The 25,674-nt window shown below is 51.3% G+C and overlaps 1 protein-coding gene across 1 annotated transcript; it reads right to left on the bottom strand.

The window, feature by feature from the left end:
* Window positions 1–1,735: 1,735 nt before the first annotated feature.
* On the bottom strand, window positions 1,736–20,444 carry PVALB (parvalbumin). Its single transcript, XM_011978934.1, has 5 exons — window positions 20,402–20,444; window positions 17,906–17,973; window positions 15,964–16,096; window positions 14,499–14,608; window positions 1,736–1,954 (listed from the first exon to the last, which is right to left on the bottom strand). Exons 2-5 carry the CDS (start codon window positions 17,964–17,966, stop codon window positions 1,926–1,928), a joined length of 333 nt encoding a protein of 110 aa, XP_011834324.1. The 5' UTR covers window positions 17,967–17,973; window positions 20,402–20,444; the 3' UTR covers window positions 1,736–1,925.
* Between the last annotated feature and the right edge of the window lie 5,230 nt (window positions 20,445–25,674).

The raw sequence follows: 25,674 nt of genomic DNA, 5'->3' as shown, positions 1-25,674 counted from the left end.
AGAGAGAGACTACCACTCCAATGCCCCGTCCCCACCCAGGGAAATCTAAGGTAACTTCCCCAAGGCTGTCTTGGGGAACAGCAGAAGTCATTCTGTAGGCCATGTTCACCCCCAGCATCTGTCCCCACTTTTCATGTCCTCAGGGGTGCCCCTCTCCCACCCTCAGGCCACGAACCTTGTGTGTGACTGACTCCACCTGTCTCCAATCAGGATCCCTCCTCCCGGCCTCTGTGTCTGACTCAGGAAGGGATACAGGCTCTGGAGGTGATGCTGGGGTTGGGGTCCTTGATCCTCCCCGTGGTTGCCGTGTGACTTTTAAATTCTACGTGCCTTAGTTTCCTCATCTATACAAGGGATGTAATAAATAGCACGCATTTCATAGGGCTGTTGTGCAGATGAAATCCTGTAAAGGACTCAGCACAGAGTAAGTGCTCAGTAAACGTTAGTTGCTAGTATTAATGGGACTACATTTGGGGCCTTCTGATAGAGTGTTTGGGAACAAGAAATTCTTTTTTTTTGCTGGTAATGCTGAATGTTCACCTTGAGCTGCTGCGGGAATCTTGCCATCATGAAGGCAGAGCCCTCCTGATAACAAATTCAGCACAAAGGAAAGTAGTGCTCAGAGAGAGGAAAAGAGGGACTTAGTCCTGATGATATCACTTGAATCCCTTGATCCAGCTGTTCCTGAAGACCTACCCCTAACTATTCAGGCACATAAGCCAATCTAGTCCTTTGTTTCCTTCCTTTTTAGCTTAAGTTACTTGAGTTGGGGTTCTGTGATTTGTAACAAAAAGTCTTAATGGTATCCATCCATCTATGTGTCTATCCATCCATCCACCCACTCATCCATTCATCCACCTGTCCATCCATCCATCCATCCATCCATCCATCCATCCATCCATCCATCCATCCCATCCCCCCACCCATCCACCCATTCATCCATCCATCCATTCACCCACCCATCCATCCATTTACCCATCTGCCCACCCATCTACCCATCCATCCATCCATCTATCTATTTATCCATCCATCCATCCACCCACCCATTCATCCATCCATTCATCCATCCATCCATCCATCCATCCATCCATCCACCCATCCACCCATCCATCCACACACCCGTCCACCCACCTATCCATCCATCCATTCATCCATCCATCCATCCACCCACCCATCCACCCATCCATCCACACACCCATCCACCCATCCACCCACCCATCCACCCATTCATCCATCCATCCATTCACCCACCCATCCATCCATTTACCCATCCGCCCACCCATCTACCCATCCATCCATCCATCTATCCATCCATCCATCCATCCATCCATCCATCCACCCACCCACCCATTCATCCATCCGTTCATCCATCCATCCATCCATCCATCCATCCATCCATCCATCCATCCACCTACTCAACCATGGACCTGCATTCAAACCCCAATACTAACAAATCCTATCTTTGTGGGCTTAGACACATCACTTCCCCTCTCTGAGACTTAGTTTTTTAGAGAATGGGAGTTTCATCACCGACCTTATGGGGTGGTGTTAGGGAGTAAGTGGGTAACCTCTGTAGAGTGCCATGCTTAGTACCTAGCGCAGAAAAGAGGCTGTTCCCTTCCATTCTCTCCTATCACATCTTTTCTAACTGTCGAAATCTGGCCCCCACCCCCTGCCCAGATGCATCTGGAAAGCCAATGCCTGACTAGGCCTGGGTCTTCCTCAGCAAGCAGAGTCTGACTGGTACAACCTTTATTGCTTCTCCAGCATTTTCCAGAAGAATGGTGTCATTAGAGGGCCACAGGGGATGGGGGGAGTAAAAAATAACATAAACAAACTGAACAGAAACGCAGGAGGGTGGCAAGAGGGGCTGAGATTGAGTGTTCAGGGCAGAGAGGTGGAAGACCTGGGGCAGTCAGTGCTTCTTAGCTTTCAGCCACCAGAGTGGAGAATTCTGCAGAAGAAAATGACAAAGGAAAGTGAGTCAGAGGCTGGAATGCAAGAGAGACTGTCCATACCTGACTGCAGGGCCCTGGGTGGTGCTTTCTCTGGGCTCTTGCTTCTGCTGCAGGAGCCCCAGAGTGTGAGTGTGAACATGAATGAATGAATAAATGAATGGGTGGGCAGATGAGTGAAGTGAGGTGGAACATGATGGGTCTACCATATCTTTTGCTTCACCATGTCATGCCACACGCAAAATCAATAATAATAACTACAGTAATAACAATAGCATTAATAATAATAGTTTTCTGAATGCTTATCATATGCCAGGCACTATTCGAAACACTTTATATGCAATATCTCATTTGACTCTGACAATAATCCTATCTGGTGCATTTTGTCATTGTTCCTGTTCTACAGATGAAGAAACTGAGGCTCAGGGTTGAGTAATATTTCTGGACTTCTCTGCTGTTTTTCTCCCCAGCAGATGAGAGAGGACAAGGAGTTTGCTGCCACGTGCCACTACATGTCTCTGAGATGCCATGTCACAGCCTGGTGGAGAGTGTGGGGTCTCAGGCAAGTTCCCATCACCCTAGAAAATGCGGTGTTGTCTTGGGCGGGCACAGTGGCTCATGCCTGTAATCCTAGCACTTTGAGAGGCTGAGGCAGGTGAATCACTTGAGGTCAGGAGTTTGAGACCAGCCTGGCCAACATGGTAAAATCCTGTATCTACCAAAAATGCAAAAATTAGCTGGGCGTAGTGGTGGGTGTCTGTAATCCCAGCTACTCCAAAGGCTGAGGCAGGAGAATTGCTTGAATCCAGAAGACAGAGGTTGCAGTAAGCTGAGATTGTGCCACTGCACTTCACCATGGGCAACAGAATGAGACTCCGTGTCAAAACAAAATGAAACAAAACAACAACAGAAAAAGAAAGAAAGAAAAAATAAAATGCAGTGTTGTGATGTGGGGAGAGCACAGGCTGGGGATTGAAAGTTAGGGCTTCTAGGCCTAGTCTGGCCCTATTTGCTGGAAAATAGATCTCTCTGGTTTCCTCATCTGTCAGTGGAGTGAAGAGAGGGGCCAGGAATAATTCCTTGGGAAAGACAAATAAAAAGCTGGTCATGAAATGGCTTCAAAAAGGCCACAAAAAGTATCTGGGACTCATTTGAGGTGAGCTGCGTCCTCCCTGGACTTTGTATGGAATACAAATGTAAAACCCCACCTATGCAGTTTCTTAGTTTTCATCACTGTACTGCGGTTATGTAAAATATTAACATCGGGGGAGCTGGGTGAAGGGTGTACAGGACTCTCTGTACTATCATTGCAATTATTCTGTATACCCACAATTATTTCAAAATAAAAAAAGTGAAAAAACACACACAAAAAAAACCAAACCAACACATGCTGTATTTTAGAAATAACCTGGCACTGGGCTAGGCACGGTGGCTCACCCCTGTAATCCCAACACTTTGGGAGGCCGAGGCAGGTGGATCACGAGGGCAAGAGATTGAGACCATCCTGGCCAACATGGTGAAACCCTGTCTCTACTAAAAATACAAAAATTAGCGGGACGTGGTGGTGCGTGCCTGTAGTCCCGAGAATCGCTTGAACCCAGGAGGTGGAGGTTGCAGTGAGCCGAGATTGCGCCACTGCACTCCAACCTGGTGACAGAGCGAGACTCTGTCTCAAAAAATAAATGAATAAATAAATAAATAAATAACCTGGCACTGCCCCGGCCAGATGAAGGGACGCATAACATACCTGGGTGCCTCACTTTTCTGAGGTTTGACTTAGGAAATAGACACCATGCTCTCCTGTCCCTAGGGTGTCCTAGGATAGGAAAGGTGGGTGACCTGGATATGGGGGATGCAGGGCGGGACCGAGAGTGAGGGTCCACCAGCTGGTCTTGAAACTCCCAGGCTCTCTGGCCGAGTGGTAACAGCAGTGCCAAGGATGGAGTATCAAATAAATACAAAAACCACAAACACTTGTACAGAGTCCCTCCCACAGGGCAGGTGTGAAAGTGATTACTTTCTCAGCCAGGAGTCTGTGATCTTCCAGGACCTCGGTGGGGCAGGTGGTTATTTTGAGATGTCTTTTATTAGTAGTACTTTTATTAATTATAGCTAGTAACTAACATTTATTGAATGCCAATGTGGGAAGCATTTTGCATATATTATCTCACTGAATCCTCACGACTACTCCATGAGAGACACACCTTTGCCTGTATTTTACAGATGGGGAAACAAACTGAGGCTCGAAAGTTAAGCAGCTTGACCGTGGTCACACAGCAGACATGATTCAAGCTAGAAACGCTTTTAGGCTTCCTTCTTCATCCCAGTAGTTTCTGACCTACTTTGACCTAGGTATAGAGTGACGCATGTCCCAGCTCAAATATCACCACCCCATCTCATTAGTCCTTTTTTATTTACTTCATAGTCCTTGGCACTCTCTGAAATGATCTTATTTATGCACTTATTTTTGTCGGTCTCCCCCTGCTAGAATACAAACTCTGGAGGGCAGGGGAGCCTCTCTCTCGTTCACTGCTCTCCTGGCAGCCACAGTGTTCCTGGCACACAGTAGGTGCTCGTAAATAAGTGCTGGGTGGATGGATGGAGGGATGGATGGACAGATGGAGGGAGGGATAGTGGGACGGAAGGATGGAGGAGTAGATGGATGGAGGGATGGATGGAGGGATGGATGGATGGATGAGGAGTTGGTGGATGGATGGAGGGAGGGAGAGAAGTATGAATGGCTGGATGGATAGATGGAGGATGGATGGATGGATGGATGAATGGATGGATGGATGGATGGATGGATGAGATGGCTCATGAGTCCTTCTTAAGGTTCAACAAGCTCTAACTTACTTCATATAATTCACATGACAGTCTGGGAGGATTCTAATTTTATAGATGGGGCAATGGAGGCTGGGAAGGTGAGGTGTCAGGGTCATGTGGAAAACAAGAGCCAGAGCCAGGACTTGGCCTCCGGCCTCAGGAACCCCCTACACGAATGTGGAGAGGCTACTTCTGAGAGGGCTAGCGTCCCGGCTCAGGCAGAAGCATGAGCCCTCTCCAACTTAAACCTGTCATTTCAGCCAGCACTGGCATTCCCTGTTTGGGGACACTGAGTTTCTCTGTCCTGGGATAAAGGATGCATGAGCCTGTCTGCCATCGCCTGCTCGTGGAGAGACTGTGAAGAGGGGAAGCTGGTCCTCTCTGTGCTCCAGCCTGCACTGACCCCTTCATCCTCACTCTAGAAATTATGGGCTCTCAGGCTGCTCATCGGTAAAGAGTCCGTTGATTACCTTCACACTCGATGGGATTTGGTGCAGCTGGTGTGATGGGGGCCCAGGGACACCAATGAGGGACTCTCCAGTGATGGAAAGTCAGGCATTTTGGAGTCAGACTTTGGGAGGTACTTTGGAGCTGTGGGGTTTTTGAAAGCCTCTTAAATCAGCCCCTCTGCCCACCTTGCAATCTATTCTGAAGCAGCCAGGACATCACAATAGCCACATGCACTGGCCTTCAGCAGAGAACACGGAATTCTAATTTTATCCCCTCAGAACCTTCAACAGGGGACTTTGTAGATAAATTGAGGGCAGGAGCCACCTCTTCCGTGCCTTTCATGTCTGCCTCAGGGCTGAGCTCTTAGGAGCCAATCAATTAACTAACAGGTCTCCTAGCCAAACCCTTCCTCTAAAATGCCCAGGTCTCTCCTTAAAGCAAAACAAATAACTGGCTGGGTGTGTTGGCTCATGCCTGTAATCCCAACACTTTGGGAGGCCGAGGTGGGTAGATCACAAGGTCAGGAGTTCGAGACCAGCCTGACCAACATGGTGAAACCCCGTCTCTACTAAAAATACAAAAGTTAGCCAGGCATGGTGGCGCGCACCTGTAATCCCAGGTACTCAGGAGGCTGAGGCAGGAGAATGGCTTGAACCGTGGAGATGGAGATTGCAGTGAGCTGAGATCACACCACCGCACTCCAGCCTGGGTGACACAGCGAGACTCTGTCTCAAAAAAAACCACAAAGATCCCGTAAACTCTAGGTCAGCTGAAGTGGCAGTAGGTAGGATCCCAGGATGGCGAATGCAGCTTTGAACGATCAGGTTCTAGTCTTGGCTTTGCCATCTGCTGCTGTTCTTGGACAACACACCTCATCCTCCCTGGTCCTGGTTTTCTTATGAGTGAGTGTCGGGTCTAGAAGACGCCTTTCCGGCTGTCACATGGTGTTTGGAGCAAGCAAGCTGGGGGTAACACCCAGCTCCCATTTCTTGTTCCTGTGGCCTTCAACTAGATGCTTCACCTCATCTGTCAAATGGAGCTCATGATAGTACCTACTTCCTTAAGTTGTTCAGAGGAGCCAGCACTAAAGCTCTTGGTCACAGGCCTGATGCACAGCAAGCTCTCAGTATCCGGTGATGTTGCAACCAAAGTGTTTCTATACCTCAAGCCACTTTGAAACCAAACCTATAAAATGCCTGGCTACTGCCTGGCAGAAGCAGGAGGCTCTAAATGGTACTGTAACTGGTAACTGTTAGCATCATTGCTGTTCATGTTGCCATTGTTTGTCTCCATGATTCCAGCATTTCCTGCCTCCATCCCGGCACCTACCTGCAACCGTCCAGCAACGCTGGACCTACGTCTGAATCTTGTTCCATCACTACCTGGCTAGGTGGCCATCAGTCACTACTTTAGCTCTCTGAAGCTCAGTTTTCTCATTTGTAAAGTGGGTATAATAATGCCTGTTTAGATAGCTATTAGAAAGACCAGATGGGGTAACACGACTGGCACATAGTAACTTCTAAGTGTTAGTTCCACCTCCTGTGTGGATCTCCCCAGCACAACGGACACAGGTTGGAGCTTTGATATAACATTAACCACGAAAGTCCTGAAACTAAGCAGGATAAGGAAGATATAAACAGAGGGCACGGAAAACCTGACGAGCAACCAGCTGACCTGGTACAAGTTTCCAATCCATCTATCCCATCAGTGAGATGGATAGCATCCCACCTCCGGCACACCCATCCATGGCAACTTAGTTCCTGATCCTCAGTTTCCTCGTCTATAAAATGGGGATACTGGGACTATCTCCTTATAGGGTATGGTAAGGGCTCCATAAGATAACAGAGAAGGAGTGCCCAGCACAGTGCCTGGCACACAGTGGGAATGCGACTAAATCAACTCTTCATGTTGACAGGTAGAAGAGACAGTCTTCCTTTGGAGGCATCCAGAATCATCATTCTCTTCTAAGACATGCAAGTACAGCAGTACCTTTGCAGGCTAAAACCTCGCCCAACCCCCTCTGGGGCCAGCTCGCAGATGTCGTCATTATCCAATCAGAAAGAGACGAAGGAGGTAGACGGTAGGGACAGGGGTGGGAGGGAGGCAGCAGAGGGAGGATCAGACAACTGGAGGATTCTGTTCTTTTCTTTCCCTTAGGAAGCTGAAATTAGCCTAATTAGGTCTGCCCTAGTCCAAGGCTGTGGGGATTGGACAAATTTAGAAGCTATTGACAGGTGAGACCGGCACACAGTGATGGCCCAAAGCGAAACTGAGCCGGCCATTGAGTCAGCGGCTGGAAGGCTCTTTCCCTCCCTCTGTCGTGATGACCGTGATGACCGGGATGAAGGAGCCGGCCTCCTGGTTTATCACCTCGCCTCTAAATAGCTCCCGGGCTCGGTTTCTTATAAATTGGTATCTCAAACAGGGATCACCTTCCCATCCCGGAGAACTGGGAGGCAGAGTCACTGCGGGCCAAGCCAGATAGCCACAAGGAGGCCGCGTCAACAGTTCTGCGGCTCACTCTGTGCCAGGCACCGCGCGGTGTGTTATTCCACTTCATCCTCGTCGGTTCTCTTATCTTCATTTTATTTACAGAGAAACTGAGGCTGAGTGTCACTCAGCTAGAAAGATTCCAACAGGCGTGGCCGGGGCCAGGGTGCGTCTCTTCCTCAAAGGTTGGAGTTAAATGGCCCCGCATTCTAACTCAAGCTGCAACCCCCAGAGGCAGAAGCAGAGGGATGCATGGAGGGGAATGTCTTTTTCCACCAAGCAGCTGCTCCCTTTCACAGAAGGCCAGTTATGTAAGGAGGACTGCTTCCTCTCCCCTTGCTAAATCTTTTCTAGTGCAGCATAAGGCCAGAGCTAGGGAAAGTCCACACGGGAATAAAAGGAGCAGCTTGCTAAGCACAGAAGCCATTTATAACTAAAACCTCTCAGCTCAGCTTAGGGGAGGGAGTGGTGGAGTCAGGAGACCCGGGTCCCGTTGGGCCAAGGACTTGCTATGTGACTTTGGCACTTACTGTCTACGGGGCTTTGGTTTTCACGTCTCTCAGTGGGGATCACAGTGTCCCCTAGACCTCACTGAGCTGGTACCAGGGTGCAGTGAGATGGGACAAAGCATAGTGCACCTTAGGGCTCTGCCCTCAAAACCCTGGGCTGGCCTTGATATGAGCATCTTGTCCTACTTAGAAATCAAATCCCCATAGAGGCCGGAGGGCTAGAATTACAGGGAGACCGGCAAATTCTCCTTCTATCCCTCTCTCACGTTTCTCCTGCTTTAGACTCCATTTCATTTCTGTTGAGGATTGAGATTCCACCACTTTCAAAAGGTTTTAGGTGGGTGACAAGCAAAGCATTCCCATAAAATAAGAGGAAAGGAATCATTTCCAGAACATTCCCTTCATTTGAGCAACAACCCTGTAGGGTGAGTATTTTTCTCCCCACTTTCCAGGTGTGGGAATGGATGTCATGAGAGAGGAAAAGATACAGCCATTCCCATGGCTGACCCCCAACATTTGGCTTTCTAATTTCTGCCTGACTCAGGGACTCCACTACAGCCCAAGGCCTTACGCTATCGCTCCGCCTCTCACAGTAAATAGGCTACTTAAAGATAAAAGAGAACAGATTTTGCCAGAGGGAAGCAGAAAAGGTAAATTCCTTCAGGCACGGGAGTGAGTGGCGAGGGGGCTGCAAGGTTAGACAATAATGATGACTACGTTTCAGCAACAGAAGCAAAATGCAAACCCCAGACTCTTGAGTCTAGACACGCTTAAAGCAGAGGGCAGTGGATCCATCACCGGGAATGGGTTTCGGGAAGAATGTAACTAGGACTGCGTGCAGGCACGTGTGTGCGTGGGGCCTGCGGATCTTCTCTGCAGCAGGATATGAGGAGTCAAGGTTTGAAGAGGGCCCCGAGGCTTCACAGCAAGTCGCTCTGCTTCCCTGGGCCTCAGTTTCCTTGTATGTATCAGTAATAAAGATATCTTGTAGAGCTGTTGGGAGGTTTGAATGAGTTAAAAGAGGTAAGGCCTGTGGGCAGCACTTGGCACACAGGAAGTGGGAACCGATGCTAACCTCGATTCCTGTTGGTCGGCACATTCTGCGGGGGCAGGCATTGAGTTTGGAAGGCCCAGGCTGGGGACACATGCCCATGTGAGGCAGGATGGCAGAGGGTCCTGGCTGGACCACTGTGCCTCAGTCCTAGCTGTGCTACAGAGAGACCCTGGGCATGTCACTTCTCGCGATACCTCGGCTTCTTCACTTGCAAAATGGCGATAGCGATGGCATCTACTTTCTAGGATTATTGTAAGGCAGTGGTCCTCTAAGTGTGGTTCGCCAGATCATTAGCACCATCTGCTAACTTGTTAGAAATGCAAAAGTGTGGGCTCCACCTAAGAAATCAGAAACTCCTGGGTCTGGCACAGCCATCTGTGTTGCCAAAGGCCCTCCAGGTGATGCTGACACCGACTCCCAGCTGGAGACCCGCTGTGAAGGTGAAGTATTTGAAAAGGCACCTGCCACATAGTCTGCTTTGTCTGCTTTTTATGCCTGGGCTTTGCAACCGCAGGTGCTTTAACAAAGATTTTTTTTGGCACCCTTCGCCTCTTTTTCTAGCTTCTCTTTCCTTTTCAGCCTTCAGCCCCTCCCCATATCAGCTCTGCACCAGCCTTTTAGGGTGGCCTTTGAGAATCAATCAACCACATCTATAAAAGCCTTTGAGTTTCCTGGAAGTAGTTGCCCCAGAGACAGGAATGCAAAGGGTTATTATTAGAACTTTGTCTTCCTACCCCCTCCCTTCAATACAGGATCTTCAAGAACCTGGTAAATATCACTCACCTTCAGAAGGACAAACAGAGCAGGGAAGAGAGGCAGTCCCTGGTTTGGGGCTCTCCCGGCACCTGCTACAGACAAGTCCCCACAGATCCCCAACCTCAGCTTGCAGATCATCTCCCCCTACATACAGCAGTTGTGCGTCCTCATCACTGCACAGTGCTGCCCAGAGCTGAGCACTTGTTCATTTCATTCATTCATTCATTCATTCATTCATTCATTCATTCAACCAATACACTTTTCTTGTTCTCTCACTATGGGCCAGGCCCTATGCTAGGTGCTGGGATTAGAACTGAACAAAACAAAGTTCCTATTCAGCGGACCTGACATCCTAGTGGAGGAGAAAGAAATAGGCAATAAGTCAATCAATAGAATCATCTTATCATAAACTAAACTATGAATGAATGAATGAATGAAGCAGGCAGCACAGGTCATGTGCTTTGGAGCTCAACAGACCTGACTTCAGACCTTGATCTTTTCTCTTCCTAGCCTAAAGGGTTTATGCAGGCCCTTAGTCTCTCTGAGCCTGAGTGTGCTCATCTATAAAATGGGAATCATAGTAGTATACATTTCAGAGATAGCTAGAACGATTAAATGAGGGAAATGCTAAGCACAGTGCCTGGCATGTATTGAGTGCTCTATGAAGTTAGATGCTATTGCCATCGTCATTCAAGGTCACGCAGCTGAGCCAAAATACTGAAGTGGTCCTCTGGGTAGACGTTTATCCACTGGGACATCTGTGAAATTCCAGGGCTGGAATGTACCCCAGTAACTGGCTAGTTATCTGCCCCATGGTTTGTTTTTTGTTTGTTTTTTGTTTTTGTTTTTGTTTTGACAGAGTCTTGCTCTGTTGCCCAGGTTGGAGTGCAATGGTGTGACCTCGGCTCATGGCAACCTCCACCTCCCAGGTTCAAGTGATTCTGCTGCCTCAGCCGCCTGAGTAGCTGGGATTAGAGGCATGTGCCACCACACCCAGCTAATTTTTTAATTTTTAGTAGAGACAGGGTTTTGCCATGTTGGTCAGGCTGGTCTCGAACTCCTGACCTTGTGATCCACCTGCCTTGGCCTCCCAAAGTGGTGGGATTACAGGTGTGAGCCACCACGCCCGGCTTGCCTCATGGTTTTAAAGATGAGGCACTTTATGGTCAGAAGGGCTCTCTGGGACATGCCCCAGAACCTACCAGGAGCTGAAGGCATCTTCCAGCTATAGGTGGGGCTTGGGCCCTCTGGCCTTAAGAGAGAGTGACAGCAAAGCAGAGTATCTGAAACAGAATGTCCTGGGCCCCAAAAAGGCTCTGCTTCCCATCTCACCACCTATTGGGCATCATGGCACCCACCCTTCCTGCCTTAGGGGGTTGGGAGTGAGGAAGTGGGCATCCGCATCTTCCCACCTCAAAAGCATGAGGTGTGGGGCCCCAGTGCCTCAGGGTGGTCTGTGCTCATTGTCTATTTTATGTCTTGCCTATGAGCTCAATGGAGGCTGCACAGGTGGGCCTGGACCATGCTTTTGGGTTTGAATCCTGGCCCTGGCACTTGCTGGCAGTGTGACCTTGCACTCACTCCCTGGGCTGCCCTTTCTACATCTGCACTTATGTCTTCTGTCATCCCAAGGTCAAATGAGGTAACCAAACCCAGCACTGGGCTGGACACACATGACATGCCCAGCTAATAAGTCTTTCCTCCCATTCTTGGCAAAACAATCTTCTTGCCCCTTTCTGAACATACCCTACGGTTTCCAGCTGATGCCAATGCCTTGCCTGGACCCCACTCCCTCTGTCCCCTATAGCCTGCGGCATAGCCTCCAAGTCTGCACAAAATGCCTGAAGCCTGCACCTCTGCCTCTGGCTGGCACTATCACTTGTTTGTGTATATGTGTAGAGCTGCAAGCAACGTGCAGACAATAACAATGACACTGTATGGCCAGGTGGGTGGCTTATGCTTGTATCCCCAGCACTTTGGGAGGCTGAGGTGGGCAGATGACTTGAGGCCAGGAGTTCAAGACCAGCCTGGCCAACATGGTGAAACCCCATCTCCACTAAAAATACAAAAATTAGCTGGGCATGGTGGTGCGTGTCTACAATCCCAGCTACTCTGGAGGCTGAGGCAGGAGAATTGCTTAAACCCAGGAGGCGGAGGTTGCAGGGAAATGAGATTATACCACTGCACTCCAGCCTGGGCAACAGAGAAAGACTGTCTCTAAATAAATAAATAAATAAAGCATTGGAGTTGCCGTTTATTGAGCATTTGCTATGTGCTGAGCACTACAGGCCTCATTCTCACGTTATAATGCCTAGTTTACAGATGAGGAAGCTGGGGCTCAGGGCTAAGGAGCAGGTGCTCAGGGGCACCCAGTCAGGAAATGGGCCTGAATTATTTTTATCTCTTCCATTGCCAGGCACAGAGTTGCTACTCAGTCAACATCTGCTGGATCTGTTAGAAGAGTTCAGTTGATGCTTTAAGATCTGGGTGTGGCAGGGAGGGAGGGAGGGAGGCAGGGAACTGGACCAGGTCTGGCTTGGTTTTTCTTCATCATGTAGGTTGTCTGTGAGCAGTCAGCCATGAAGACCTAGCCCAGGGCTTCTGAGCTATGGCATATTGGCTGCAAATAAAAATGGAAGGCAGGTCTGGAAGCCTGGGTCAGGGTTGAGGTGGGAGCCAAGCCTTGGGGTGGAGCTGTCTGATAAGCAGACTGGTGGGGATGGGGGTGTGAGGGAGGATCTGCCAAGCACCAGAAGCCCGAGGAGCAGCCAAGCCAATGATGCCTTTCCAATACCCTCTACTCCACTCCTTTAAAACCACCTCCCTCCCTCCCAGCCACAAGAAGGGCAGCTGGCATCAGACAGCCAGGGGACCCCCTGCATTTGACCTTGATAGGGATTCTCCATTCTCGTTACTGGCAGGAAACAAACAAACAAAAAAGAAATAAACAACAACAACAAAAAACCCTCTAGCTCATAAGCATACACCTACTTTCATATTCCTTGTACCTTTCCCAAAGCAATTTTGTATTCACAGAAACTTAATTTTCACAACGAGTCCAGACAGGTCTTAGGAGAAGCTCATGCACCCATTTGCCAGGCAAGGGAACGTAGGTGTGCAGAGGTGATGTGTTCAAGGTCACAGCTGGCAAGGGGCAGAGAGGGAGCAGAGCATGGGGGTCTGGGTTTTATACTCAGGCACAGATGTTTATGAAGAACCTGCTTTGTGTGGGGTATTGGCTAGATACTGGGGCTAGAAGGATGAATGCAGCACAGTCCCTAGTTTTAAATGAATTAGCTAATAAATGCATATATAGCATTTACTCTAGGCACTTTACATATTAACACATCTAACCCTTGTAATCACCCTATAGGAATTATCATTATGTTCAGTTCAGAGATGAGAAAACAGAGGCCCAGAGTAGTTATCTAATTGTGCACGGTCACACAGCTCGAAAGCAGGAGGGCTGGGATTTGAACCGAGATAGCCTGGGGCCCAGAGGCCAAGCACCTACACACAGTTTTCTCTGAGATCAGCAGAAAAGCCCATTATGGGAGCAAATAGCAGCTTAGCATGCTGCAAACACTCATTCAGGCCTAGTTCTAAATCCCTGCCCCACCACTGTGTCCTAGCTCTTTTGAACTAGGCTAAGCACCGTCAAAGTCCATTTGCCCACCTGCAAACTGGAGATAATTCCTGAGGAAATCATGATGCTAAGAGAGATGGCAATGTGGGTGCGCTGTATGAATGCCACATGGAGCCAAATGGAGAAAGGAGTGGACGGTGGGCCACTGGTCTCATCTGTGCTAACATCAAAGCTTGCAAAGCAAGGCAGGACCAGGTATTCCCCGTCCGAATTCTCCGCTGATTTCTGGCTTACTGTTTTTCCTGGCTCTGCTGCAAGGCTAGAATAGTACATTTGAGTAAAACCCAAACAGGTTTTGAGACTTGGGGTTACAGGACACCAGGACAAGATGCTGAAGAGGAGAGGAGATAGGAATTTCCATCCCTGGAATCAGAATGTGAGAGGTAGAGGATCCTTGGGGATTAGTCGGCCTCATTTCCTTGGATTACAGATGGGAGACAGAGGCCCAGTGATTGAGAGACACTGCCCAAGGTCACACAGCCAGTTTGGGCAGAGCTTGGATCAGTATTCATGCAAAAGTGCAGGCTGAGTTCAGGGAAAAAAAAAAAATCCCTAATCCTCCTGGATCCCCTACCCAGCAGGAAAAACAGAATCTACTCCTTTTAGGTTTTCAAATTAGGAAAATACACCAGTTTTCCTTTGTCTGGAGTATGTGGCAGAGCTCTCAGACCTAATGGACTGATTTTTATCTTCTAATCTAGGGGAGTGAGGGGCCCCATATCATCCCTTCCTTGTGACAGACATAGCTTCAAACTTTTTGCATCCAACACCCCAAGATCCACAATATGCCCAGACCCCAGGTCACCGCTACCCACCGTCAACCCCAATTTTGCCGTCCCCATCTTTGTCTCCAGCAGCCATCAGCGTCTTGGTTTCTTTAGCAGACAGGTCTCTGGCATCTGGCGAGAAGCCTTTTAGAATGAATCTGGAGGAGAAAAGGGAGAAAGCCGGTGAGGGAGTCAGGCCGAGGTCTCCTTGCAGGACACTGGATGGAGGGTGGTCTGGTGTCTGTGTGGGGAAAGGGGTGGCTGGGACAGGCAGTGAGCAGCAGTCACGCACACAGGTGCTCTGTGCCAGGTAGCCTGCTCGGTGGCTGTGCTTTCGTGGATGAGTATTCAGGAAAGGACAGGCTGTCCTCAGTGAAGGGCTGATCCCGCTTCAGGGAGGGCACCTACACTGGTTAATTTATCCAACAAGTATCCACTAAGTGTCATTTCTGTGTCAGGCATATGCTGGAAAGTGGCGTCACAGTGGTGATCTTCGGAAGGCACTGAAAAAAATAAGGAGGTCATGGGCTCCAAGAGAGACCACACGGTGTGATGGGCACAATGAGAGCGGAAGTGGAGGAGGGCGCTCAGAAGCTGTATCGGCCCGCCTGGGGTGAGGGGAGGAGCAGGGAGGCTTCCCAGTGAAGGTGATGCCTGGAGGACAGGGGGAAGTCAGCCTCTGTGAATGTGTGTGTGTGTTTGTGTGTGCGCGCGCGCGCAGAAGTGTGCATGCATGTTGGATGTAAGTGGGTAGAATATGAAGGTTCTAGACAGAAGGTACCCTTGTGAGATGGTTTAGCGGGGAGACGGGATGGTTGGGGAAGTCCCTACTTGAAGGCCTCTCCCTGCACCCATCCCCCCCGCTTCTCTTTGTGACAAAACTCAAGGCTTTCTTGGCCAGAAGGTGACATAAGGCAACCTGAGTCAGTAGACATGGCCGGGTGGCCGAGGGGATTATGTCAGGAGACGGTTTTGCAGAGGGAGGCATACATTTTCCTAGCCACAGCCTTCTCCTTCTCTGCTTTTCTCCAAGGACCCCTGGACCCCCAGAGCTGGTTCTGCATCCCTGGCTTGCCCAGAAAATGCACCAGCCACACTAGTACCAGAGGGCTGGGGGCTGCAGGAAGGTAGAAATTGTCAGACAAATGAAAATCAATGAAATCCTCAAGTGAATGCTTTCTGCCCTGCCTATGGTGCTAGGCAGCAACAAAAACTGCCTCTTCATTTGTATTAAATTATTAAGTAGCATCACTCCATTAGCAATATTAAGTGGCTATCACTTAACCTAGTTAGTTGCACTTTCAGCTGAGGGTTTTACTCTTCCGAAGCAATAGTGCCGGGAAGCCTTCTCCCCTGGTGCCCTGGGTCCGAGCACTGCCTTCACGCACCGTTACTTTCTGTGAAGCAGGCAGAGTGAAAGGCAGGTCTGATGGACACTTGGAAGCTAGAGTCCCAGCCCCTACTCCCTCTCGCACAGCCGTGGGCTGGGCAGCCCCTGCAGGCCTCCGCTTACCCCAGCTCATCCTCCTCGATGAAGCCACTTTTGTCCTTGTCCAGGATATGAAACACCTTCTTCACATCATCCGCACTCTTTTTCTTCAGGCCGACCATTTGGAAGAACCTTTTGTGGTCGAAGGAGTCAATAGCTGTGGGGGGAAGAGCAGGGTCAAATAAGGACCAGAAAGGCTGGTAGGGAAGCGTGGGAGAATGGAGGACGTCAAAGCATTTGTTGATGGATTCCCGCATGCCAGTTGTGGGGAATGAGAGGTACCCACCTCCATCGGAGGACTGAGGGAGCCTGGGCAAGGGAGGATGCCCTGTCCAAGGTCATAAGGCTGGGAGTGGAAGAGGTGTGCTCACACCCAGACCACCCCGGCTCTCAAGCCTGCCCCCACACCCCGCCTCCACTGCACCCATTGCTGGTGATGGGAGCAGCACCTAAGAACCAAAGGCTTTTGTTCTTCTGAGAACCTCGTGTCCAGGAAGCCTTTTGGGCGCCAGCTGGTTGGGAGTGGGCTAGGGAATTGAAGGGGGCATGAACATGGTCCCGGGAGTAGGGGGAGGAGGGTTGACCTTCTTTCTTGGCCACAGACTGTGTGGCCAGAAAATTGACATAGAAAGGTCAGGTTTCCCTCAAGGTCACACAGAGGGAGGAGGAGGGGCAGACCCGGAAGTCCTGGCTCTGCGTAGAAATCCATTTAGGAGGCAGTGGGAAGGGGGTGTTGGGAGGCTCCCGAGAAATACCCAGTTAAGTTTCTTCCCAGATGGGCTTGAGGTGAAGGGAGAGGGTTATTCCAGGACCCTGGGAGGGTGGCTTCCCAGAGAGGTTCTTGTGCCCAGGGGAGGGGGTGCAAAGCAGAAAAGAAATGGGGGTCCTTTTCTACCTGCAATTTTCTGTATCTTGGGGTCCTCTTTTAGAACACCTGGGGAAGGGTACAATGTTAGATCCTGTATCGTGTGTGTGTATATGTGTGTGTGTATATGTGTGTGTGTATGTGTGTGTGTGTGTATGTGTATGTGTATGTGTGTGTATGTGTGTGTGTGTGTATGTGTAGGGGTGTGTGTGTGTATGTGTGTGTGTCTGTGTGCAGGAGGTGACTGTGAAAGTCATGTTCTCTTCCCCTCAGCACACGGCTAGAGGCAAGGAAAGTTGCCCTGTCCACCTCCGACACTAGGCTGGGCAACCCAGGTCTAATACCCCTTCTGCCAGCTCGGTGACCTTGGGCAACTGTGTTGTCCTCTCCAAGACAGTTTCCTGGTTTCCCCATCTGTACGACAGGGGAGAAGGAAGGCGGGCAGCTAAGCGCTGAAGTCCCGGGCAGCTGGGAGAGGTGAGACTGCCAGTTCCCCTCCCCGGCCCGCCTAAGGAGGCCCGAGGTTTGAGGCACTGAAGGTGCCCCGTGCAGGCTTGGGCAGAGCTGTGCGCCGGCTCCAGAAGGTCACCTCGCCCGCAGGTCCGCTGCTGAATCTCAGTAAAGGAACTAGGGCAGTCAGGGGGCCAACAATGGCTACCGCCTGGCGGGAAAAGTCCTATCCAGAATGAGGGTCCAGGAAAGGGGTCGCTTGGAGAGGGGGATGCACCCTGCAGTCCTCTCCACGTGCCTTAAAGAGGACGTCCAGAGAGCTCGTACAAGGACCCTGGCGATCCCTCCTCCGACCCTGGTCTTCGCCCTTGGTTCCGGACCCTGAGTCCTCCCAGCCACCGGGCCTTCAGCACCCTCAAGTTTCTGTAACTTGGGCAGGGCGCCCGCTTCCCCGCCCGCTCCCTGCGCCACGTCTCGCCCGGACAGAGTTTGGGAACTGCCAAGGACGCCCCCGCCCCGACCTCGCCGGCTCCCAGTCGAAAGTGTGGGCAGAAGCGCGCTGGGGAAGACCCTCAGGCTGCGGGACCCGCGGAGTGCAGGGGTGCGGGCGGTGGACTAGGGGAGAGGGATGGAGGGGGAGCGCGCTCTCACCGCTAAAGGCTCCCACCGCCTTCTTGATGTCCTCAGCGTTGAGCAAGTCTGTCATCGACATCCTGCAACTGTTTGAGCGGGCAGAGCAAGTGCGAAAAGATTAAAAAGTGCTTTTCTCATCATTTCTGCTCATATGACCAGCGCTGCAGTGCTGCGCGCCGGGCGCACGCCCGCCGGGCCTGGCATGGCGCCAGGGGCCCGGACTCTGAGCGCAGCGGGAGCGGCTCAGTCCAGTCGCGCGGCTGAGCAGCGCCGGCCGCGGGCAAGAGGGCGCGCGGACCTGCTACCGCTCCTGCACCGCCAGGCCAGGGGTCCGCGGGATCCCAGGGGCTGCGGCCAGGGCACAAGGGGAAGGGGGCCACCTCTGGGATTTAGGGGGCACTGGAGTCACCAGCCAGGTCTGGAAAGTCCACCTGCTGTCAAGGACACGCAGGAGGTGCGGGGTCTCAGATCTGGGAACCTCCGAGGATGTCCTGCCGCGTCGGGGAAGATCCTGAACCCTCAGCGGCCAGCCTGCACCCCAGGACCCCCTAGGCCCTGCTCTCTTTCTCTCTCCACTCCTACTTCAGCCTCTGCTCTGGTCTTTCCTGGACGCAAATTTATGCAGCAAAATCTGAGCGCTGAGGTCGTGAAACCTGACCCACGGACGCAGGGAGGAGGTGACAGGGACAGGGACCGGGACAAGCAGTAGCTGCTGGGGCCCACTTCGGGTGCCCCATCCCACATCTGGCCAGGGATGCACATTCTAAAACCTGATTTGTTTTATTTTCATTTTTTTGTTAGCTTGTTTTTCAAAGAACACTTCTGAGATCTCTACTAACTACTTGCTTTCCTGGTCTCCTGGGTCCTGGCATCGTGGGACCAGGCTCCCCCTGCCTCCATAAACCTTTTTGGGCAGAGTAGGGTGGGGGAGGCTGCTTGAAATTGCTAAGGTCCCTCCCAGAAAGCCCCGCATATGTTTGGAAGAAGGGTAGCACCTTCAGACCACACTTTCTAGACAATCTAAGCAGGCACGGGGGCTCTGAACTTCACCTCTGGAAAAATGTCACAGTGTCTATCTTTACGCAGCCAGAAATCAGTTGTGTTCTTCCCCACGGTTCCCAAGGTTTCAAGCTGCAACCAGCTGCTTCTAGAGTGTGTGAGCACTGGACAGGGAGTCAGGAGGCCTGGGTTCTAGATCCTGGGCTGTGCTAAGTCCCTGTGTGACCTTGGGTTGTGACCTTCTCTGGGCTTCTGTCTCTCGGTGATGTGTTGATGTCAGTGGTCCCATGTAGTAGGACCTAGGGACTGCAACTTAAGGTATGGGCAGGTAGGCAGGGCCTGGGGCTGTGGTGGCCCTCGGTGGTGGGGCCCAGGGAGAGCAGCTGTCCAGCTGCCCAGTAGCTCAAGTTCCCTGACATCATTGTCAACACTGTCTCCTGCAGCTCAGCCGTGGATGGGTGCCCTTCTTGGAAACCTTAGGATACCGTTGCTGGCTCCAGCTGCCCCCTCCTTGTGAGTCAGCTCCTTCAGGCCACAGCCCGCCAGCTGGCTTCCAAGGCACCCAGACTGCGGCTCCTGACCTGATGCCTCTCTGATCCAGGACTTCCCAGGATCCCTCAGCTGCCCTGGCCCCTGCTGCTACTGCCGTCACCTCTGCACCTTGTCCCCAGCTGGGCTGCTGACTCAGACATGCCAGGCTCCTACGCTATCATTTCAACTCCCAGGCTCAGCTCACTCCAGGGGTGAGCTCACTCCAGCTCACTCCTAGTTGGAGAATGGATTTCCCCAGCTCAAAGACCCTTCAGCTATACCAGTGGAGAAACGGAGGCGCAGAGAATCCGTGAGTGGTCTGAGGACACATGGCAAAGCAATAGCAGAGCAGAGCACACCCCTGGGCTCACTCATGTGGAGTTCAGTGACTCTCTGGGTGATCCTCCCTGGTGCCTGGGACCCAGCTCTATCAGGTGCCATACATCTCAGCCCCACACTGGCTCCTGGTGAGCCCCTAAGCAGTGACCTTGTGGCAAAGGCTGGAGCCTCAACAGAGGCCCACTTTTCTTCCGTCTCCTTCCTCCCTCTCTCCTTGCTGCTGAGTTCTCTCATCAACTTGAAACCCCCTTCGGGGCTGAGTCCTCCCAGCCAGAGCATCAATGTCATGAGGTCATCCCATCAGCTCTCGGTAGTCCTCCTCTGCCCTGTGGGTCTCCTCTTACGGCATCACCAGAGTCCACAGATGTCTGGCTCCACCCCTCTTGTTCTACGGCTGGGGAATCTGAGGCCCAGCCTCAGGGGCAGAGGGAGGGGAGAGTTTGCCGCAGGCCACACCAGGAGTCTGGGTGGAGAAGCAGGAATGCATACTCTCAGCCCTACATTCCACAGCTGCCCTGCCTCCAGCACCCCCACCACACCCCCCCGCCCCCGGGTCACTAGGGGCAGAGGAGATGTAGCTGTCCCTTCCAGCTGGCTCATCCTGCCGCATCCCTCTATCCTCCAACCTCGGTCGCTGCCACTCACCTCAGGTGGGGGTGGAGGGCTGAAGCTTGCCCTGAAAGGCTGGGTTGGTGGGAGGTCCTGTCGGGAAGTGAGCCTGGCGGTGGGATGGCCACCTATATAGGCTTCTGCTCTGGCTATTTTGGGAGGTGGCACTCCCCGTAGCCCCCAGCCCCCTCCCCTTCCGGTGTCAGGTACTCCCCAACCGTGGTGCTGGGTGTCTGTATCACATTCAGCCTCCCTGGGCCCATCAGGCCAAGCCTATTAATAACTCTTGGCCCCTGCTTCCCTCCAGCACCCAAAATTGAGGCCCAGACACGGCTCACCTCCTGCATAAAGCCTTCTGTGACTACTGTAGATGGCAGCGATGTTTCCTTCTTCCATATCCTGCCAGGAAAGGAAGAGAAACAGCAAGGAAAAGAATGAAACTAGAACGGGGCTGAGCCCCATTCCTATGCTTATATGATCTCTCACTACAGCCTCGCCAGGTAGACATGGCTGTTCTTGCACAGATGAGGAAACAGCATGAAGACATTAGATGTTAAGTGACCTGCTGCTCAAAGCCATGGGCCTGGGGCTGGGAGTGGACTCAGCACTTTTGTGCAAGGATCTGGTGCCTAGTAGGAGGAGATGTTCTGCATAGTCTCAGACAAGTCCCTTCTTCTCTCTTTCTCAGTCTTTCCATCTGTAACATGAGCTCAATCAGAAGTAAACTGTGCTCTATCTAGGGCCGGGGGAAGATGGACTTCCTGAAATTGTTTGCAAAATGTCACAAGGGTGTGACATTGAGTCGCAAAGGCCCCAGCCCTTCATGATTTGCAAAGAGATCTCTGATGTTGTCTGTCATGGATTGGAGATGAACATCCAAGGGATGTGTTTTGAGAAGCATGAATGACCAAACGAATTTAATTAATACATAGTGAACATCTAACCTGAGCACCATAAAATGTTCCTCTCCTCATCCCTAACTTGAAAAGAATCTCCAGGGCACTGAGATTGTCAATGGTGGGGTCTAGTTCTTGACAATGACATGAGGAATCCCAGGCTCCATGCAAAGGCTGTTTGGAAGCTCCATGGATAGAAAGGGTCGAGGGCAGGCTGCATGGGGGAAGCTGGGGCTGGGGCCTCCTTGAGGTGTGGTGCTGGGGCCTGAGCGAGGTTGCTGGTGGTGGCAACAGGGAGGAGTGTGCAGATAGGGGAGTATCTCTTGGAGAGAATCTTCCAGAATTGGGGCTGTGGCATGAACAAGAGGGACAAATCCAAGCTGACCCTAAATTTTCAAGCTGGGGCTTGCTGAAGAAGGAACGTGTTGATTTTGAAGGTGGGGAGTGTAGGGAGGAGGTAGAGCTCAGTCGGGGGGATGATACAGTGAGTGGTGTTGAATCCTAGGATGTTAGGGCTGGGACAGCCTCCTCGGTGATTGGCTATAACCTTCTACAATCGTGTTATAGATGAAGAAACCAAGGCCAGGATGACTTACCCAAATCCTCCAGAGAATAGTGGAGGAGACAAGAGCTGGTGCTGGGTTTAGGGGGCCTGAAGGATGCCCTAGTGGAGATGTGTCTGAACTCTGGAGTGAGGTCAGGGCTAGACCCATGGGGCTTTGGTGGTCATGAGAGAGGTCAAGGAGTTGACCTCGTCAGGTCGTGGGCATGGCTGAGCTCAGGGAGCCGGATGCAGGAGAACCTTGAGGATGAACCCTTGAGGAAGATCCCTGACTTGGGCCTGGGAAAATAATCACACTTGTTTGTTGAACAGTGTGCTGGATTCTGTATGCACAGCATCACACTTTGATTCTTGTATCCCCTTAAGAGGTAGCCAAAACCTTCTCTTTTTCACTAATGATGGAAGAACAAGGCTCAGAGAGGTTGGGCAACTTGCCTAAGATCACAGAATGGAGGTAGGATTTCAGCCCAGGTCCTCTAACTCGAAAGCACTTGCTCCTTTCTACCACACTATCCTGCTTCTAGAATAAGGCCAGAAGACCAGGGCAGCACCTACCATGGGTGAATTCTCGGGAGCCCAGATGGCCTTCCTCTTTGTCCCCATAGGTCTTCTTCATGTACCTCTAATTAAGCAAATCCAGATGGGCTGAACCATGTCGCGTGTGTGTATGTGTGTGTGTGTGGGGGGTGCATTTATTGAGCACCTACTCTGTACCTAGTGCTTTATGTACTTTATCTCAGACGTTCGAAGAAATAGAATCTCAGAGAGGTTTAGTGACTTACCTAAGGTCACACAGGTAGGAAGTAAGTGGATTTAAACCGAGTACTTTCTGATTCTGGAGATCTTTCCCTCTACAATACTTAAAGTAGGGTAGAGATGTCCTAAAACCTGAGTCACTTTTCAACATTCTATTGAACATCTTTTTTTTTTTTTTTTTTTTTTTTTTTTTTTGCTCTGTATCTGTGCTAATTGAAGCAGCCTTCATTTTATTAATTTGGTTAATTATACAAGGACCTTGATGCCAGAAAATGGGTTTATCAGTCAGGTCTGTTTTTGCCTGTAAGTGATGAGAAAATCTGACCTGGGCTGGCTTAAGACAGTGCGGGGTTTGTTAACTCACGCAACTGAAAAGTCCACGAAGGTTCAAGCATGGTTTGATCCAGAACCCAAATGCTGTCAGGAAGACGCTGTTTCTCTTACTTCTCAGCAATACCTTGTGCCACTCTCTCAAACTGGTTGTCCCCTGAGGGTATCAAGATGGCTGTCCCTGCAATGCTACAGACTTTCAGGTCCAAATCCTTTGGGGGAAAAGGAGTCTACTGCCTGAGAGCTTGCTCAAAAGTACCAGAGCTATACAAAAATTAGCCAGACGTGGTGGTGTGTGCCTGTAGTCCCAGCTACTCGGGAGGCTGAAGCAGGAGAATCGCTTGAACCTAGGAGGTGGAGGTTGCAGTGAGCCGAGATCGCGCCACTGCACTCCAGTCTTGTGACAGAGCGAGACTCCATCTCAAAATAAAATAAAATAAAATAAAATAAAATAAAATAAAATAAAATAAAAATAAAGTCCCAGAGTTGCATTCACCAGTCGTGATGAGCTCAGTTTGGCCCATATCATCCCTGAACCTGTCACTATTGATGACGAAGGGAGCACAGGCCTGCGGCACGAGATACCCTTCAGGCTTGGAAGAGGCAGAATGTCAACGCCATTGGAATGGCCTGGAGAGGGAGACATCCCTGGACAGAGAGGTGAGGGGCTTTGAGAAGTCAAAGCCCATGAAGTCGTTGTTGAGGTGAGTCCCTGGGGGCTGCCTAAGTGTGCCAGGCACACGGGAGGTTCACGCCCTAAGTCCTTGGTGAGTGTAATGACAGTTTGCCTGCATCAAACTTCTAGAGCATGATTCACTCTGCATGCAAAGTTGCTTTCCTGGACCTAAGGCCCCCCTTACCCAGGCCCATCCTGCTCTGCATGAGACCTTACGGACTCCCACCTGCCTAGGACTTCTGCTTAAGGTAGCAGCAGTGCCCAGTGGAATTTTCCTCTAGCTTCAGGCTTTCTTACTGTGAGCAGGGAGGAGGACCCTGAGTAGCCGCGCAGATACCACAGTCTCACACTGACGCCCCCTTCTATCCCCTAAAACGAGGCGTGGTCTTTAGCCGAGCACATCCACATAGTTGCAGTAACATATATGTTACCAGAGTGGCTCCCATTATCTTTTTCTTTTTTTTTACAGATGAAAAGTTTTTATGGATGAACCAAACTGAGGTTCAGAGAAGTCAAGTTACTTGCCCAAGGTCACGCAGCTCACCAGGACCAGAGCCTGATCTGTCTGCCTCCACTCACGTCCAGTGCTCTCCCCGAAACCCGCTCTGGCCTCCCAGCTGGTGGAGGGGGGAGACCAGTGTGTGCAGGACAGCAGTCTGTCAGCTGCCGCCTGCCAGGAGACAAGTATTCAGCTGTTAGCTTCGCTGCCGCTATTTCATTAGTTCACACTATTTCCACCTGCTGTGGCTGGAAACAGGATACAGAGTTCCCCACGTCCAGGGCCCCGGCAGGCTGGGTGGACATTGCAGGATCTAATGATATCGATGAGATCAGCCCTGTGGGATGATGTGTGTTAACTCAAAGGAATCTCTGCATTCCTGAGAGCCAGATCTTGAGCCTGTAGCCTTGTTTCTCCTTCCTCCCCTTATCCACGCTTAAGCATGATTTCCCCCCAGGAGAGAACGGTTATAGGGAAGACATTTGTGAGGATGGCAGGGGCATGCAGACAGATGGCCCTGGGTGCCTGCCTCGGCTCCATCCACTTGCCCACTGTGTGGTCCTGAGTCAGTTGGTTCATCTCTCTGGGTCTCAGTTTTTCCACCTGTAAAATGGAGCTAAAGAGGAAGCCGTGGTGAATACGAAATGAGATTGTGTCTGAGAAAGGCTATAAAATCCAACACAAATGATAATGGGGTTGCTGTTGTGAGGAGCTGACCTTGATCCTGGCCTGCTCCTGAATGAGAGGACCTGGAATAGCTTTATGCATAGAAACCTGGAGAGCCAGGGGTGCCCACCTCTGAAAATCGCTGACTCTCCAGGAAGGTCTCCGAGACCAGGACCCAGTGTCCTTGCTGGGGAAATGAGAAGCCTCACGGAGGGGAAGAAGAGGACAATTGGAGAATGTGAACGCTGGAAGGGGCTGGGGTTAGGGGCTCAGACGCACTGTGGTCCGGAAGGGCCTGGGGCTCTGGAAAGAGGGTGGGGTTAGGGCTCAAGGGGCCGGGGTGAACGGAGCTCTTGGCCACCTGGGTTTGTGTTATGCCCTGGAAGGTTCCACCCCATCCCAGTGGTGCCCAGAGGAACCCTGGGAAGGGGTTAGCACCCCATGTGGGCTGGAGTGTGAAAAGGGAGCAGAACACCCTAAGATCATGGCTGAGGTCATGGGCTGAGGGCGCAAGAGGGAGGCGTGTACTCAGAAGGCAGGGGAGGATTGGAAAGAGGAGGTCTCTGGGTTCTCCCTTCTTGGGCCGGCCTGGAGGAGCCGAGGGAGGCTGGCCCACAGGAAGTGAGAACGCTTGGCCCCGAGGCATCTTCGCCCCAGCTCCGACTGGATTACAAAGGCGATGTCCCCTCTCACTGTATCCTCTCTTCCTCAGTCCCCTCCCCCTCAGTCCCTCTTGCCCCCATCACTGGCACAGCCCACACCCTGCAACAGAGTAGAATGATCCTTGATGGAGGTGTGTCCGTGTGTGCCTGCATCTGTGTGGTGTGTCTCTGTGTGGTGTGTGTGGAGTGTGTGTGGTGTGTGGGGTGTGTGTGTGTGGGGTGTGTGGGGTGTGTGTAGTGTGTCTGTGTGGTGTGTGTGGAG

This window comes from Mandrillus leucophaeus, unplaced genomic scaffold (genome assembly GCF_000951045.1).
Source record: "Mandrillus leucophaeus isolate KB7577 unplaced genomic scaffold, Mleu.le_1.0 Scaffold2, whole genome shotgun sequence".
Taxonomy (NCBI): domain Eukaryota; kingdom Metazoa; phylum Chordata; class Mammalia; order Primates; family Cercopithecidae; genus Mandrillus; species Mandrillus leucophaeus.
The sequence above is the reverse complement of the archived record's forward strand: the minus strand, read 5'-3'. Positions and strand labels throughout refer to the sequence as shown.